The 18198-nt window shown below is 39.2% G+C and overlaps 1 protein-coding gene across 1 annotated transcript in view; it reads right to left on the reverse strand.

Annotated features, from left to right (window-relative positions):
• Positions 1-18198, reverse strand: part of MCU (mitochondrial calcium uniporter) — a 174113-nt gene that overhangs the window by 19225 nt on the left and 136690 nt on the right. Inside the window, exon 3 of the mRNA XM_055132933.1 lies at positions 646-816. Within this exon, the coding sequence (XP_054988908.1) occupies positions 646-816 (171 nt within the window). The remainder of the gene's footprint in view (positions 1-645; positions 817-18198) is intronic.

An 18198-nucleotide genomic window follows, 5' to 3' on the forward strand; every position in this document is an offset into this window, starting at 1 on the left:
TTTTTTGATAATTCCACTTATCACTTTGTCATCACAAGCAATATAAAATAAATTATTTTGTGCCTGCTAAGGCGGCAGGCTTGGTGGGTATTTGGGAAACTAGGAACAATGGTGGAGGGAAGGTCGCACAGGTGGTGGAATTGGTGTTGGAATAATGAATGCCTGCAACAAAGCATAAGGAACAACTCTGTAAACCATGGTTCTTTAAAGAATTTGTTTGTTTTGTTTATTGAATCTCCGTGAGCTATAATTACAAAACTTTTATGTTCGAGCTTGAACACCCGTCCCTCCAACAGTGTACATCTTCCACCACCAATGTCCCCAGTACCCCTCCCTCCCCCTACCCGTCCCCCCTCCCCCTGCCTCTATGGCTGACAATTTCCCTCTTACTCTCTCTCTACTTATGGGTATTAAGGTTTGCAATACAGATAGTGAGAGGCCATCACTAAACCATGGCTTTTAAAGTTTTTTAAAAAGAGAATATGAAAAAAAAAGAGAGAATATGAATTTCTTTTACAGTAATTGTGTGTGTGTGTGTGAGAGAGAGAGAGAGAGAGAGAGAGAGAGAGAGAGAGAGAGAGAGAGAGAGAGAATAGGCATGTGTCTAAAGTGGTTGAATGGATAAAAATTAATAATGGTGAGTACCTGGTGAGTAGATAGCAACTCTGTCAATTCCCCGGTCCTCTTCTTGCAGTTGTCGTAAAAACACTCCAACAGAGTCTGAGATAGGTTTGAGAGTGAACTGGCAGCGTTCACGCCGAGATGGCAGTCTCACAGATATCACAGGTAACCCATTCTGATACACCACTGTCACATCTGAGTGAAAAAGACCCACAATCACAGGATATTAGACTTCATTACAAGCTAAAGCCACATTACCACTACTGTTATAATCGAATCTGTTCTTATTATTATGAAAATATTTTCAAAGGTTTAAGGATATATTCTTAAGCTTTAATTGAAATTACACTAGGAACTGGTTCTTGGAAGACAGCATGGATCACACAATTCACTTTTCAGAAAAAAAGCAAACATGGCAAGGGTCAAGGGAGAGGCTTTCTCAGGAATTAGAGGTAAAGTTCTTGCTAACTATAAGCCCTGGTTCTATTTAGTACAATTATGTTAAATAGTCAGAGATGGCTGGCTCAAACTGCATAACTGGTAGGAGACCAGTTATAATGGAAAAATTCCTGTTTTGGGGATGGCTGGAACAATAGTACAACGGGTAGGGCCTTGTACACAGTAAACCTGAGTTCAATCCCTGGAATCCCATATGGTACCCCAAGCATCACCAGGAGTAACTCCTGATTGCAGAGCCAGGAGTAACACTTGAGAACAACCAAGTGTGGCCCCCAAGCCCCCCCCCCACTCCAATAAAACAAAGCAAAACAACAACAAAAACTCCTGTGTAGGGGCAGGAGTGATAGTACAGCAGGTAGGGGGTTGGCCTTTCATGCGGTCAATCCAGGCTTGATCCCTGGCATCCCACATGGTCCACCAAGTATCACCAGGAGTAATTCCTGAGTGTAGAGCTAAGAGTAACACCTGAGCATCACCAAATGTGGTCCCCCAAAAACAAAAACAGAACAAAACAAAAATTCTTTTGTAATGACATCTTAATTATGTGCTAGTGCTCTAATGATGAGACACTTTAGACCAGTCAATGAGTATTTTAGAACATTATGTCCAAGGCATATGATAAGTGAGCACTCACTCAACTAATACTGACCTTATTACAAAAAATAATTTCCTTCATACCCTGTTGTACACCTTTCTAAAGCCAACTGCTTGGGATTTTCTAACTGGCAATTAAGGGAAGCATTATAAGTTACACAACTGAAAGGGTTTTCTTACAACATTATGACACAAAATTCTTTATTTCCTCATCTTTTTCCTCAGTAGTGTTGACTGAGAGAGAGTTAGTCAGGAAGAAGTCAGCTGGAGGGGGGCAGACAGATACATGTGATCTCTCTCACACATAAAGAGGCATAGTAAGGGAGTAACAAACCGTCAAAGCAACAACACAACCTGAGAACTAGTCTATATAACTGAATCCACCATGGCCAGGAAATGGGGTGGGGGCTAGGGCTTAAGGGAGGTCCCTGAGGTCATGGCAGAAAGAAGGGGACACTGGTGCAGGGTGTGGTGTTGAACACTGCATGCATGAAACACTAGCATTAACAGTGTTGTAAGTCACGGTAACTAAAACAGCAACAACAACCACAATAATAATAATAATAATAATAATAATAATAATAATAAGAAGAAGAAGAAGAAGAAGAAGAAGAAGAAGAAGAAGAAAAAGAATTCAGAATAACTCAAACTTATTCTTTGAAATGATTTTAGATGATTTTTTAAAAAATAAATAAGCTTCAGGGGACTGGAGCCATAGGGTGCTGGGGATGGAACAGGGTTGGCTGCGTGTAAGGCAAGAGCTTTTCCCCCTGTACCTAACATTTCTCTTACATAAACCCGAATTGCTATGATTTGTTATCTGAGAGGTAATACATCAGGCAAAGCACTTGTCTGTCACACAGTCGACCTTGATTAGATCCCTAATACTGAATGTGGTGCCCAGAGGCCCACCAGGAGTAAGTCCTGAGCACTGCTGAATGTGAGCCCTAAACAGAAAAAAATTATTTAAATTAAAGAAATATGAGCGCTTTCAGAAACTCTGCATAGAACACCACATTGAGAACTGACAAGCCTTCTCTCTTAATATTGCGTTTGAAACAAGTCCCCAGGCCTCCAGCTTTCCCACACACTGTATTATAATGGAAATGTTACATTTCCCAGTTGGTAACCAAAGGAGAGCAATTACCTCAAATTTGACAATATATAAAGTAGCTGCTGGTAGTAATGAAGTCACAGTGGCATTTCCAAGATAATGACAATTGTCAACTACTATTCTCTAAAGAAAACTCTTCTTTTTAAGTGTAAATTGCTAACATAATTCTTGCCTTGCTTAAAAAAACTTTCTTTACTTTTTAAAAACTTTTTTGCTTTACTTTACATTTCAATAAAATAAGAAATAATCTATGGCCTAGTTTAGAAGAAGTCAACAAATTATAGGATATCCAATATGACTACTGAGACAGAATATGACAGAAGGTTAAGATAAAACAAAAAGGCAGTTTTCAGACCAAGAAGAAAAATCCAAGAACAATATATATTTAGGGTTAAAAAAATGAATTAAAAAATTTAAATGACTTTGGGGCATCAGTTCTAGGGAAAAGTCACTAAATGCAAATGCCTATTATAGATAGGAAAGGAAGAGATCAAGTTATCACTATTTGCAGATGATATGATACTATACTTGGAAAACCCTAAAGACTCTACAGAAAAGCTCCTAGAAATAAGTTGATATAGCAAAGTAGCAGGCTACAAAATCAACACCCAAAAGTCCATGGCTTTCTTATATACAAATAATGAAAGAGAAGAAAGAGACATTAAAAAAAATCCCATTCACAATAGTACCTCATAAAATCAAGTGCCTAGGAATCAGCTTAACCAAAGAGGTAAAGGACCTATACAAGGAAAATTACAAAACACTACTTCAAGAAAAAAAGGAGGACACTAGAAAATGGAGACACATCCCCTGCTCATGGATAGGGAGAATTAACATTATCAGAATGGCAATACTGCCCAAAGCACTATGCAAATTTAATGCAGTCCCTATCAGGATACCCATGACATTTTTCAAAGAAATAGACAAAACACTCCTGAAATTTATATGGAACAATAACCCCCCACGAATAGCTAAAGCCATCCTTGGGAAAAAGAAGATGGGTGGCATCACCTTCTCCAACTTCAAACTCTACTACAAAGCAGTAGTAATTAAAACAGCATGGTATTGAGATAAAAACAGATCTGCAGACCAATGGAGCAGAGTTGAATATCCTGTCACAGACCCCCAAACATATGGCCACTTAATCTTTGACAAAGGAGCAAGAAATGCAAAGTGAAACAGGAAAGCCTCTTCAACAAGTGGTGCTGGGAAAACTGGACAGCTACCTGCAAAAAAATGAACTCTGACCTCTGTCTAATGCCAGGCACAAAAGTCATATCAAAGTGGATCAAAGAACTCAATATCAGACATGAATCTATAAGGTTCATAGAAGTAAATATAGGTAAAACTCTCCATGACATTGAAGCTAAAGGCATCTTTAAGGATGAAACAGCACTGACCATGCAAGTGGAAGCAAATATAAACAAATGGGACTACATCAAACAAAGAAGCTTCTGCACTTCAAAAGAAACAGTGACCGAAGTACAGAAAGAGCCCACAGAATGGGTAAGAATATTTACCCAATACCCATCTGATAAGGGATTAATATCCAGGATATACAAGATACTTGTAGAATTGTATAAGAAAAAAACCTCCAACCCCATCAAAAAATGGGGAGAAGAAATGAACAGAAGTTTCCTCAAAAAAAAAATACAAATGGCCCAAAGGCACATGAAAAAATGCTCCACATCACTAGTCATCAATGAGATGCAAATCAAAACAATAATGAGATATCATCTCACACCACAGAGACTGGCACACATTCAAAAGAACAAAAGCAACCAATGCTGGCGTGGATGTGGGGGAAAAAGGGATGCTCCTTCACTGTTGATGGGAATGCTAACTCATCCAGCCTTTCTGGAAAACAATATGGACAGTCCTTCAAAAACTAGAAATTGAACTTCCATATGACCCCGCAATACCACTTCTGGGAATATATCCCGAGGATGCAAAAAAGCACAGTAGAAATGACAAATGTACCTATATATTTATTGCAGCCCTGTTCACAATTGAACAACCCGAGTGCTCTAAAACAGATGACTGGTTAAAGAAACTTTGGTACATCTACACAATGGAATACTATGCAGCTATTAGGAGAGATGAAGTCATGATGGATAAACATGGAGAGTATCATGCTAAATGAAATGAGTCAGAAAGAGAGGGACAGACATAGAGGGACTGCACTCATTTGTGGAGTGTAGGGTAGCATCACATGAGGCTGACACCCAAGGACGGTAGATACAAGGGCCAGGGGGATTGCCCCATAGATGGAAGCCTGTTTCATGAGCAGAGGGGAGAAGGCAGATGGAATAGAGAAGGGATCACTAAGAAAATGATGGCTGGAGGAACCAGTCAGGATGGGAGATGCATGCCAAAAGTAGATAATGAACCAAACATGATGACCTCTCAGTGTCTGTGTTGCAAGCTATAATGCCCCAAAGTAGAGAGAGTATGGGGAATTTTGTCTGCCATGGAGGAAGGGAGAGGGTGAAAAAGGGGAGGTATCCTGGGATATTGGTGGTGGGGAATGTGCACTGGTGGAGGGATGGGTGTTTGATTATTGTGAGACTGTAACCCAAACATGAAAGCTTGTAACTATCTCACAGTGATTTAATAAAATTTAAAAAATTTTAAAAAAGTCTAAAATAAAAAATGCAAATGCCTATTATTTTAATGCTTTTTACTCGATTCTTTAAAAAAATGCTTATGAAAATTCATAGTAGGAAGTTTGGCTGGTGTTCAAAATCATGAGCAAATTTTGTAAAATATGTTATGAACACATTTAACTATATAATAGACTTCTGAAGGGAGCTGGTACAATAAGGAAGCACCAATACAGTGTTTTCTCAAGGCTGCTTAGAACCAACATTGTAAGATGAATGGTTCTAGTGGTCTGTCATCTTTCAGGAGATTTGTTCCACACTTCCCTTTTTTGTTTGCTGCAATATTTGGGGAGTGCCAATTTGGTTGTGGGGCTTGAGCACTTGTTGCCCTGCTCACCAGGGTTGTGGTGGTAAAAGATCACACACTTCTTGTGGCACTGGACCTCAGCACCAACAGGACTGCACTTGTGCCACGCAGATGTCCCAGGCCCAGCCAGCACTGACTTCTTTCCTCTTCCTCTAATATTCTACATACAAGAATGTGAAATTTAATCAGAGAATCCTAGTGCTGGAAGAATCCGAGAAACAATACAGGCTTTAGCTAAGTCTGGCAAGGTTCGATGATATTCTTCAGGTCCCACAGTATAACCCAAAGCAAAGTGACTGTGTGTGTCACTGTTTGACTAAAAAAAAAAAAAAATCACTGACTGTCTTGTCAAATGGCACGGACGGCACTGGAAGGCTTAACTGAGTGGGGATTTCAGTTCTGACCCTGCTTATTTTTTCAGAGTATCTAGTGATGTTACCCGCTTCTTCACTTTAAAATGCTTTTTCTTTGTTTTGGTTGTTTTTACTTTTTTCCCCTGAAATCACTGTGTTGTCTCTTTATACACATTTTTCACTGTCTCCACATACCTTTTTTGTTTTGTTTTTAAGCTTTCAGGTCATACCCAGCTGTGCGTGGGACTTACTCCTAGCTCTGCACTCAGGAGTCACTCCAGCTGGTTCGGGGGACCAGATGGGATTCTGGGGATCAAACTCGGGTCAGCTGCATGGAAGACAAATGCCCTGCTACAACACCATCTCTCTGGCATTCCCCTCACATCTTTCTAACAGAATTTAATTAAAAACTACTTTGCCTCACTCAAAAAGTTTTTTACACACTCATTTTGTTTTGTAGTGTACCTTCCTGTTCATACATCCTAATTTCTTCCATCATAGGTTCTTTATTCCTAAAAGTATTTAAGTGCTTGGCCCTAGGTCTCTATACTTCTGAACCCCCATAGACCATAGCTGATCACGTGTCTTCACAGTTCACCACCTAACTGCTGATCACATCCTAAACCTCTTTTGAACCACTGGACAGGTGAGTTTGCCAAAAGCATTCCTCGAACTCAAAAATTCTAAAATTAATTTTTCCTAAACTACTCATCTCTGACATTTTCTTATCTCAGTCAATAGCATCAACATTATTTAACTATTGCCCAATCCAGAAAATAGATAAACTGGATATTAACTGATATCCTTGACTACTCTTAGAGCAAAAATATGGCATCCCTCTTCTCTGACTAGTCACCACATCCTTTCATTCTGTTTTCCAAATATCTCTGCTCTGTCCAATTCTTTCTACTGCCACCATCCTGGTCCAGGCCACCACTGTCTCTACTTGATTAGCTACATAACAGTTAAGCTCTACTTTATTCTAGGCTGACTCCTGTTAAAAAATTATTCACATTAAGGCTGGATAATCTTTCATACTCCAAAAGATGATTGCTATTTGATGTTTCATCATTTCCATAACAGATGCGCATACATACATACAACGGAAAGGGAGACAGACAGGAAAACACCATACATGTAAATACTCACATGTATCAATGCTTCAATCATCTATATGGCATGATGGCAGCAAGTCTCCTAGGCGACCCTTGTACCATATGGCCCACTATGCACTTTAGGAGTGACCCCTGCGTACTATTGGCTGTCGCCTCAAAACTTAAAAAAGAATTTTGTGAGAATAAATGTTATTAAAGAATCTAAAGCTGAATAGGAATAAATGCAGAATTATATTAATGAATACAAAGATGGCATTATAAAAACTGCCAATTTTTCCCATATGTGGATTTATAAACTTAATATTATGCTAATCTAAACCCTAGTTGGAATAGATCAGTTTATTTAAAAAAAATCACCTGAAAGAATAAATCACCTGAAAGGTTATCATTTTTCTTTTCTTATCCAGTGCTGGGGATGAAACCCAGCACCCCACACATGTAAGGCATTTTGCCTTAACACTAAGCCACATACCTGGCATACAATTAGCATTGTAATAAACTAAAAAAAAATCTGGCAACAGAAGGAGTCTTCCTTGTATATTATGGCAAAGCTATCTTCAGAATCTGTAATTAACAGGTCTAAGAAAATGGCTTCATAATAACCTGAGAAAAACCTACCTATATTCTTTAACCATTCATGTTAGAAGTACTAAGATGTCATATGTCAATATCATTTGGGGAAAGCTCATTTTGAAGAATGTGTTTATATACAAAACATATTTCCATATAAATGCTTGAAAGTTACATCACATAGTCACAACTATAATAGTTTGATAAATCAGTTGTTTGAGTGTATTTGCAGTTTTTTTGCAAGTACAGTGCCAGTGCTTGCAAAACTGAATACCTGTAGAGCCTTGCAAAAATGATTTCTTAGGTATTAATTATTAGGACTGTGATGAAAAATTTGAAAATGAAATGAAAGGAGACATAATGACAAAATAAACCATTAAAGCACAGCCAGAAAATACTGCATATCACAGGAAAAAAAATCTCACAGCCTGGGTTACCTGAAGACGCAGTAACTGTGTGAGTGGGTAACTCTAGCATGGAACCCAAGGGGTAGGACTGACTGCTGACGAGAACCCTAATGCCCTGAAATGCATCTGAATTTTTGCTACTTTCAGTCTTTACTTTCTGCAGCCTGGCCCTATGGGGGAGGACAAGACAGTAGAAATAACAGTCCTCATACCTAACCTTCCAGACAGTGGTGAAAGACTGCAGAAGAAACCAAGAGCCGTGACAAAAGCAAATAACATAAAACCAAGTTGGTGTCTTAGGGGCAGAGCGACCAAAAAGGCTGAGTGGCCGCCCTCCCCTTCCCAGGGAATAGTGCAGTAATGGGACTGGTGGTCCAGGTGGAGAACTCTAACAGATTTTTTTTTTGGCGGGGGGGCATGGAATGGAGAGGTTGGAAGTGGTCTTGGGGGTGAGGGGTATTCTCGAGACAACAGCATGGAGCTGTCCATCTGGTGGTCCCCCTCCCGTAGTGCCCCACTATTACAACAGTCCCCCCGTAACAGAGCACGCCTTTTATTTTGTCATTGCCATTTCCCTCTCCTTCCATAGCAAGGGCCACAGAAACAATCCTGATACTAAAACTAGAGTTCCATCTTCAGAAAAACAAAAGAAGCTACCCTGTTGCATAAGTCAAAACATTCTTTAGGCTCCCGTTGTAAAATAAGATGGAATTCTTAAAAAAAAAAGTGCCAAGTCTCTGGAAGACAAACTTAAGGACACAGAATTGAAGGTGGTAACAGAGAATGAGGAAAAGTCATTATAGCAAAACAAAAATGTCATGGTCTTAACGAAATAAAAGAAGCAAATCCAATATTCCCCCGGCCTCCTAGTGTTAGAGCACAGAGTTCTTCACCAAAGAGATCAAGGATATTTTCTTAAATCCAAAAAGAGCCAGAGAGACAGTACAACAGGTAAGGAGCTTAACTACCATGCTGCTAACAGGGGTCCCTCAAGTCCTGCCCAAAGTGATCCCCGAGCACAAAACTAGGAGTAAGCCCTAAGTACCACAGGATATGGTTCCAACCCAATAAAATTCAAACAGAGAGGGTGGATATAAAGCCATTGAATGAAATTCAATCTAATATGGAAAGCAAAACAAGTAGGTTGAATCCTACAGAAAAATTGGAATTGAAGATACAAGCCCAACAATGGCCCAAATGAAAGAGGAGAAACGGGTTAAGAAAACTAAAGAAAATCTGTAAGAAATATCTGATTCTATCAGAAGGGTAAATACTAGGATGATGGGAATTCTGGAAGGTGGAGAGAGAGAGATAGATAGAGATAGAGAGACAGACAGACAGACACAGAGAGAGACAGAGACAGAGACAGACAGAGACAGAGAGAGAGAGAAGCAAAGACCTGAGAACTTCCCAAACCTAAGAGAAGTCTAAGAAACAGGTGATGTATAAATTTCAAAATATAAATAGCTAAGAAAAGTCATTATTAAATTATCAAAAGCTCAAGGAAAATACTTAAAGCTGGTAGGAGAAGATGAAAGTAACATACAAGACCTCTCTCAGCTTTCTGAGCTCCAAGTCCTACTAGCTAGAAGAGAATAGAATGACAGACTCATACAACCACCAGAAAAATACTGCTAGCCAAGAATACTTTACCCTGCAAAATTAACAGCCAAGTGTGATAGAGAAATAAAGACTCTTTCAGGTCAACAAAAGCTACAGAATTATACCACCCGACTTGCTCTACAAGAAATGCTAAATGGAGTTCTTAAAATACACTGAAAATAAATGAATGAAAATATAGGTGCTACACTCCAGAACCTCAAAATCAGAGTTATATTTGGAGACCTAATTCCAGTGACAATGAAAACAAAAGAATAAATGAAGTAGACTACATTAAGTTAAAAACCTTTTTTAGCAAAAGAAAGTATCACACATCGAAAGAAGATATTTATGCATCAAACACCTGACAAAGGGTTATTATCCAAACTAATGGGCATAAGAACTGAAGAGACACCTCTCCAAAGAATATACACAGATGGTTCACAGACACATGGAAAAAAAGAGGCTCAACATTACTTATTAATAGGGAAATGCAAATCAAAACCACAGTGGGACATTACCTAATACTCTTGAGAATGGCCTTTGTCAAAAACATCGGAAATATCCAGTATAGATGAGAACGTGGAAAAGGCAACCCGGGTACAGTCCAGTGGGAATGTAACTTGGTGCAGCTTTTACGGAAAACAATATAGAGATTCCTTAAAAAACTGAAAATGGTGTGGACCAGATGTGGTTTGAGTGGCAGAGCACATGTTTGGCATGTGGAGGCCCTGGGATCAAGACCAGGCTTTGAGCAATGCCAGGTTGCCCCCTCAACAGTACTTTTTGAAAAATGCTAAGAAAATGGAAATTCCATATGATCAAGGAATACCACTCCTAAGCATTTATCTGGATATGAAAATACCAGTTTAAAAGGATCTTTTCACCCAAAATTCATGGTAACATTATTCACAATAGCACAAACATAGACGCCCAGCAACAGATGACCGAATAAAGGGATGCAGTATATATCCAGTGGAATACTTCTTTGACACTTAAATGAACTGTGATTTTTGGAGACAAATGGATGGGTTTGTTGACTGTGCTAAGTGAATAAATAAGTAAAAGATTTTGATGGTATATTTCTACACAGAGTGTAAATAACTAAAGCAAATGAACTGATATGACTTGCTGGAAATTATGGTGGTGATTAGAGGAAAAGTAAAAATAGGGTGGAGGAGAGGGAGTTATTTGACAGTGAGCTGACATAACAGTTTGGTGGTGAGGTTAGTGAATCTTACACACATACAGAGGTATGAAGAGAAGCCCCTGAAATTCCAACAGTATTGTAAACCAATGATAACCAATAAAGCTATAAGCTATAAACTAAAATTGTGGACTAAATAAAACTAGAAACTAAAACTGCAAACCACAGTATTATAAACCAGTAATAAATCAATAAAATTTAAAATGTAAAAAAAAAGATAAAACTTTAAAATTAAATTTAAGTGAACATAAAAACTTGTCAAAACAGTTATAAACCACCTTTTAATGTACAGTTATAGTTGTATATCTCAAATACTTGTATACCAAAAAAATCAGTTCTGTTCATTTCTCATGTCAAGGCAACTGTGCTAAGTAAAAAAGTTCATCTTCTCCCTTCCCCCCTTCCTCCCTCCCTCCCTCCCTCCCTCCCTTCCATCATCTATTCATTCAACTGAAAAATTAAGATTTGATTTTGAATGAAGTTAGAATGAAGTTTATTCTAACCCCCTTTTGAAATAATAGTGTTTTGTTTGGTGTTTCTGTAAGGTAACTTCATGAAATCTTGACTCCTAGCCCATTTTAATTTTGTACAGGCAAGAGCAGAAGAATACAACCCTAAAGTACAAGCAACAGACTGCAGTAGAAAAAGGATGGGTTTTGGAATCTCAAATTTGGCAGCATTCAGTTCTATCAACAGGAGATAACTCACACCCAAGGGTGTATTGCTGAATATAACTGCATCTCCATTTCCTCACCGGGCATTCAGGGGTGCTAGTGTCTCACAAGACTGCTGCAAACAGTCAATGCAAATCTTCTCTAAGAAAAGCCAAAAAAAACCATGAAACCTAGCAGTCGTAAGGTCTTAAAATTAAAAATCTAAAACTATATAATATAATCATGAGAAAATTTCCAATAATGCCTTTAAAATTTCAAGGAGGGGAAGGTGTAAAAAAAATGTCAAGAACTTTCCATTCTGGAGAAGCCTGTGTCAGCTCTCTTTTTTTTAAATTTAATTAAATCACCGTGAGATAGTTACAAGCTTTTATGTTTGGGTTACAATCACACAATAATCAAACACCCATCCCTCCACCAGTACACATTCCCCACCACCAATATCCTGGGTAATACCCCCCATTTCGCCCCCTCCCCCTGCATCCCCATACTCTCTCTCTACTTTTGGGCATCATGGCTTGCAACACAGACACTGAGAGGTCATCATGTTTGGTCCAGTATCTACATGGATTCCTCTTTTTCTCTCATGTCTCTAAACGTCTTTTAATAAAAATGATTTGCTTCACTAAAAAATAAACAAACAACCCCAAGAGAACAAAAGTGACTTCACCAGGAATAAGGGGGATGATTACAAATTTTACAAACCAACATAATGTGTTTCTGAGTATTTTTTGAACAACTGAATCCTGAGAATGTGATAAAGAAATAGATTCCCCTATTCCTATTTCGTAAAAATGTTTTGAATAACTCCCCCACATACAATTTTATTATACAACAAATAAACTTATTGAACAGGAAACTGGCTTCCTTCATATCGCCCATTTGAGGAATGAACGGTGGCCCTGCTAGATTTGTACGCCAGAGCCTTAATGCTGAGGCGTTAGGGTGCTAAGGAGGAGATTAAGGCTAAGAGTGTCATGTGAGAAGGGACCAGATACCACACACCTCTGACATTGTAAGAAGAGTCTTCCACTCCCCACCCCAGCCCTGTGTGCTCGTGTGAGAAGGTGGTTGTGTGCAGGCTAGGAACAGGGCTCAGACTAGCCCCTGATCATGCTACCATCCTGCTCTCGGCCTGCCAGGCTTCAGAATGGTGGGTGAGAGGCATTTTTTTTTTTTTGGTGGTGGTTTAAGCCAGTTAAGATATTTTTCCATGAGAGCCGGAGAAAATGCCTACATTGTCATATCTTAAAAACAAGCGTTGGGCCAGAAAGATAGAACTGGAGTCACGGCATTTGTCTTGCACTGACATTTGTGGCTGACCTCTGCTTGATCCCCGGCACTGCTGAGGTGGCCAGGGAATCTCCAACACTATTCCTCCGCTCCCTCCACCCCGCCATACACACCCCACACTCGCCCTTGTAGCACCAAGTGCTGAGGCCCTCCAACTGAACTAGCGGCTGGTTGCTGGCTGGCAGAGAAGCCCTGGGAGGGGCCCCCGGGCCTTCTGGATACCCCTTGGGAGGTTCAAGTAAACAAACACACATTACAAAAACAGAAGTGTTTTTCTTCCTTTTTACTTTCTTGGTTTTGGGGCCACATTCAGCTGTGCTCAGGGCTACTAAGCTTCTGCACTCAGGGATCACTCCTGGCAAGGCTCATGGGGCCATACACAGTGCTGGGCTTGAACCCGGTCAGCTGTGCAGAAAGCACATGCCTTATCCACTGCACTATCACTCTGATCCCACTGTCTTCATTTTAGACTAAATTAATGGATACTTCTTAAACAAAAACAGAAAAAAAAATAAAACAAAACTGTACAAATGAAAATGAAAACAGAGGCTGGGGTGTGGCCCAGTGGGAGAGCAAATGTTTCCTCTGTTCAAGACTCTGGGTTCACTCTGCAGCATGAACAGAATAAAACAATAATGACAAAACAGACAGTACAATCTTTAATTTTCATATAAAAGAACATTTAAAATACAAGGTAGTGGGGCTGGAGTGATAGCACAGAGGGTAGGGTGTTTGCCTTGCACATGGCCGACCCGGGTTCGAATCCCAGCATCCCATATGGTCCCCTGAGCACCGCCGGGTGTGACCCAAAAAGCAAAAAAAAAAAAACCAAAAAAAACAAAAAAAAACCCAAAAAAACCGAAAAAACAAGGTAGTTTCTGCTGGACTTGAATAAAATATCATATAATGATCTAGTTTTGGAATGTGGTAACTTCAACATACCTTTGTTTTCTAAAAGGTCACACCTTTCTGTTTTAATGAAAGGAAGTTGGGAAAACTCAAACTGAGGAAGGAATATGGTAACAGGTGTGATCATGGTGCCTAAGCTCTTTCTGCAAGATGCTGCCTAGCAAGGCATGTACCAGGACCCCCAAAATTCTCTACAACTCACAGAATTAAATCCGTAACACTATTTTGATGAACTTAAAACAAATGAAGCTACTACAAATCCAAGTTTCAATTTTAAAGTTTCTAAATGGAGGTCATCTTTTAGAGTTCTCTGGCTTTCCTAAGTTCTTGCAGAGAAAATGACAAAGTTGTTTTTAAAAATTACCTTCAGAGAAATATCTTCCAGCTGCTGGAAATAGTAACATGGTTGTCTACTTTTAACTAACTACTACAGAGCTACAGTTTGGTTAAAAGGGTTCGTGATTTTTTAACCATACCCTTAACTAATGATTTTCAGGCCTTGAATTGATGCCCCACATTTGAAAAGCCCCAAATATGCACAAGTAACTAAAGCTGTAACTAAACACTTCCTTGAATCGGTCTTTGTCTTCTGTTAAAACTGTCCAAAGATTAATCAAGCAAAGGAAAAATCTCCTATTTTAATTCCTTTACTTATGAAAACAGTGTTTTCCTAATAGTCGTTGTTTCAAGGCTTTTGTGGATGCCGGGCTATTGGGACTCTCCAATATGAGCAATGGGAAAGAATGCCCACCACAGAGAGCAGAGCTCCCTTCTTCTCAGGGCAATGAAAGGATGAGTGTTGCTAAGTTTAGACAAAGCCCCATCTGCACACAGAGTACCAAGATCTTCTGTATACTAGACATTTTTTTCCTGGTATTTGGGAAAAAAAGGTAACACTCTGTTGTTGTTGTTGTTGTCGACAGCCATGAATATTAAGAGCCTTTGTTATTTCTGTCGCTATTTCTGTATGAGAATCACATACTGGCTGCAACCTCTATTCAATCCCTGGCATCATATATGTGGTCCCCACAGCACAGCCAAGAGTGATCCCTGAGCACAGAACAAGGAGTAAGTCTTGAACACAGTCAGATGTGGCCCCTATTCTCTTCCCCATCCCCCCAAAAAGACTCACACCTGGAGGACTTATTTGAGATTATGTCAAATGTATATTACAGATGAAAGTTAGGAATTTTTTTTTCATGATTTAATGGCTAATGTCTAGAGCTCAGTGATCTTTGAATTCCTCAGGTGTCCTTTATTAACTGTGTGACCTTGGGCATGTAGTTGAATATTTCTCTGCTTCAAAACTTGTCCAGATTTCTCTCTTTTTATTCATCTGTAAAATGGGTTATCAGAATTACAAACCTACCTCCTTGGGAACTGAATGGCTCAACACGCATCAAGTGCCTAGAATGGTGAGGAACTAAAACTCTTTAGAGTGGTAGCAGTTGTTTCAACAAATTGAACTCTGGAGGGAAATGGGATCGCTTCCATTTGCCTCAAAACTTCAGATTTTGGAATAAATGATGGTGATCCTAGAATCGATGTCATCAGCCAAATCTGACATGGATCTGCTTCTACTCCAGGCTAAGCTATATGTTAACTAAATGTTAACACCAGAGGTGGAAGGGTTTCCCATTTTATGTGGCTGCTTTCTTGGCAAAAATGAAAATCCATTTTATAGAAGTCTTCAAAATCAGGGTTTTTATAATGGAACAAGCCACATTTTGATAGTTTCAAACTGATTTTTCACTTTAAAAATATTTGCAAGATATATTTTTTTTAAAAAAGGAAAATAAGGGGCTGCGAGATAGCACAGTGGGTAGCACAGTGGTTAGGTTCAGTTCAGGTACCACATGCTCTCAGGATCATTGCTGTGTGGCAGCACTGGGAGGCTGGGGTATCCCAGACACCGGAGTGCTTGAGTCGCATCATGTCCTCCAGCCCCTGTTGGCCGAGAATCACCCATGGGGCCCCTGGATCTCCTGAGCACCACTTGGCAACAGTGGGGGTAGGATTCCTCCCCTGAGGTCTTCTAATTTCCCAGGTTTCATACTTAGATGATTGGGAACTCTGACACATTATAGGCTTTGTATTCTAACATCTTTGGTGATCAAGTAGTGCCATTACTTTCATTTTTCTCTTATAGTCAAAGTTTTAAAAAGTTGTAAATAGAATTATCATCCACTAGAATGTCTATAACCAGGAAGATTAACTGAATGCTGGGAAAGACACTGAAACATTGATACGTTAATGGTTGGGATGCAAAGTGGTAAGGTCACTTTGAAAAGGAGTTTCCTTGATTAAGAAGTTAAGTATACACTTAACCAATCTAACCAAGCCATTCCACTCTCAAGTATCTACCCAAGAGAGATATAAATGTATGTCCTCACAATAACCTCTAGGATAGCAGCATTATTTTGTTAGCTCAAAAAAGAAAACAACCCTAACATGTTTCAATTAGTGGAAGAATAAATGGTACTTCCAAATACTAGATTGCTCAGCAATAAAAATAAAGAACTATATTATATGTCACAATAAGGATAAACCTCAAAAATAGGATGATATGAAAAAAGTGAGATACCAAAGACAACACATTGTGTGAATCCATTTATATGACATTTTAAGAAAAGGTTTAACTATAGAAACTGAGAGCAGAAAAAACAGTTACCTGGAACTTAGGATGGGAGCAGGTCTGATAGCAAAGTAGGAACAAGGAAGATTTAGGAGTGAATGAAATAGTCAAAAACTGGATTGTTATAATGCTTGTATAATGTCAGGTAAATTTTATTGTATACAAAACGTATCTCATACAGCTATAAAAAAAAGCAACAATAAAAACCCAAAGGCAAAAGTGGGGCGCATATGCAATTTCCGAAGCTATGCAAGACCTTAAGTTTAAAAGTTACATATAAGTTACATATTACTTGGGGTCATTAAGCAGATGACTGTTAACGTTAGACTTTTCAATAACCCTTCATTACTAAAATTAGTTACAGAGCACAGCGGTTGGGCTTTCGCTTTTCACTCGGCCAACCCGTGTTCGATTCCTCCACCCCTCTGGGAGAGCCCAGCAAGCTACTGAGAGTATGGAGCCCGCACGGCAGAGCCTGGCAAGCTATCCGTGCATAATGGATATGCCAAAAACAGTAACAATAAGTCTCTGAATGAGAGGCGTTACTGGTGCCCGCTCGAACAAATCGATGAGCAACGGGATGACAGTGACGGTGACAGTGTTCAGTTTTGTAAGAAAATTACATCTTCCTTTTTTGAGGGACACCTCCTTTTATAGGCCACACCCAGTGATACTTAAGGGTTGCTCCTGATTCTACACTCAGGAATTACTCCTGGCGGTGTTCAGGGGACCATACGGAATTCCAGCAATTGAACCCAGGTCGGCAGCATGCAAGACAAACACCCTGCCCTACCTGGAACTGTACATTTGCCTCAGCCTCTGGAAATTATATCTTTTCTAAACTACAAATCAAATATAAGCCTCTACTGCAATTTTCAGTATATGGCAAATTGAGTAACATATACTTGAACAAAGGCAGTTAGAACAAGCTATTTTCTTTACTCATACTCCTGTTTATCCTTGTCACTTGTCTTTTAGTTAAGATGAAGATTATTTCCTGACTCATGCTATTAAAAATCGTCAGATAATGTTTTTGACCTCCCTTTTGCCCTCAAACATGTCCAGGTAGAATAATAAATTACACAGTCAACTTGTAAACTGCAGAGTTGTTCTCATCTTTAACTTCCATTTACATGAAAGAAACTCCTAACGGCTTTTAAAGTCTTAAGTATGTGTAAGCCAAACAATCATAAAAGTTTTATACGATTAGCCATTTTACAGTGAGGATTTGGGGCATAGAGATAAGTTAAAATGAGAGACCCAAAGTAGCATTATATTTGGAGTTTTTAGCAAAACTATAATTCCTCTGTAGAGTGAGAGACTCTGGTTTAGGATGAACACACTTTTCTCATAGAGACTGGTAACTACAATTTCCATTTCATAATGAAGAAAGAGCTTTGGAGAAGTTAGTAACCTGGTCTAACTTCACAAGGTGGTTCGGTGAGGGAAATGTGATGCATTCCTAGGCCTGCTAGTTCCAAAGCTCCTCTCTTAATCTCTAGGAATAACGCCACTCAGGAAAGGGAGGAGGGATCTGGGTTTGGGTACGCACACGTGCACCCAAAACACTTCTCACATTGGAGGCCCTGAGAGTAGGAATTTGATAAATTGCTTTGGACAAGTCTATCACTAAGAAATCATGTGTAAAATATTCTAAATGTATAAAATTTTTTTAAGAGAA

This window comes from Sorex araneus, chromosome 3 (assembly GCF_027595985.1).
Source record: "Sorex araneus isolate mSorAra2 chromosome 3, mSorAra2.pri, whole genome shotgun sequence".
Taxonomy (NCBI): domain Eukaryota; kingdom Metazoa; phylum Chordata; class Mammalia; order Eulipotyphla; family Soricidae; genus Sorex; species Sorex araneus.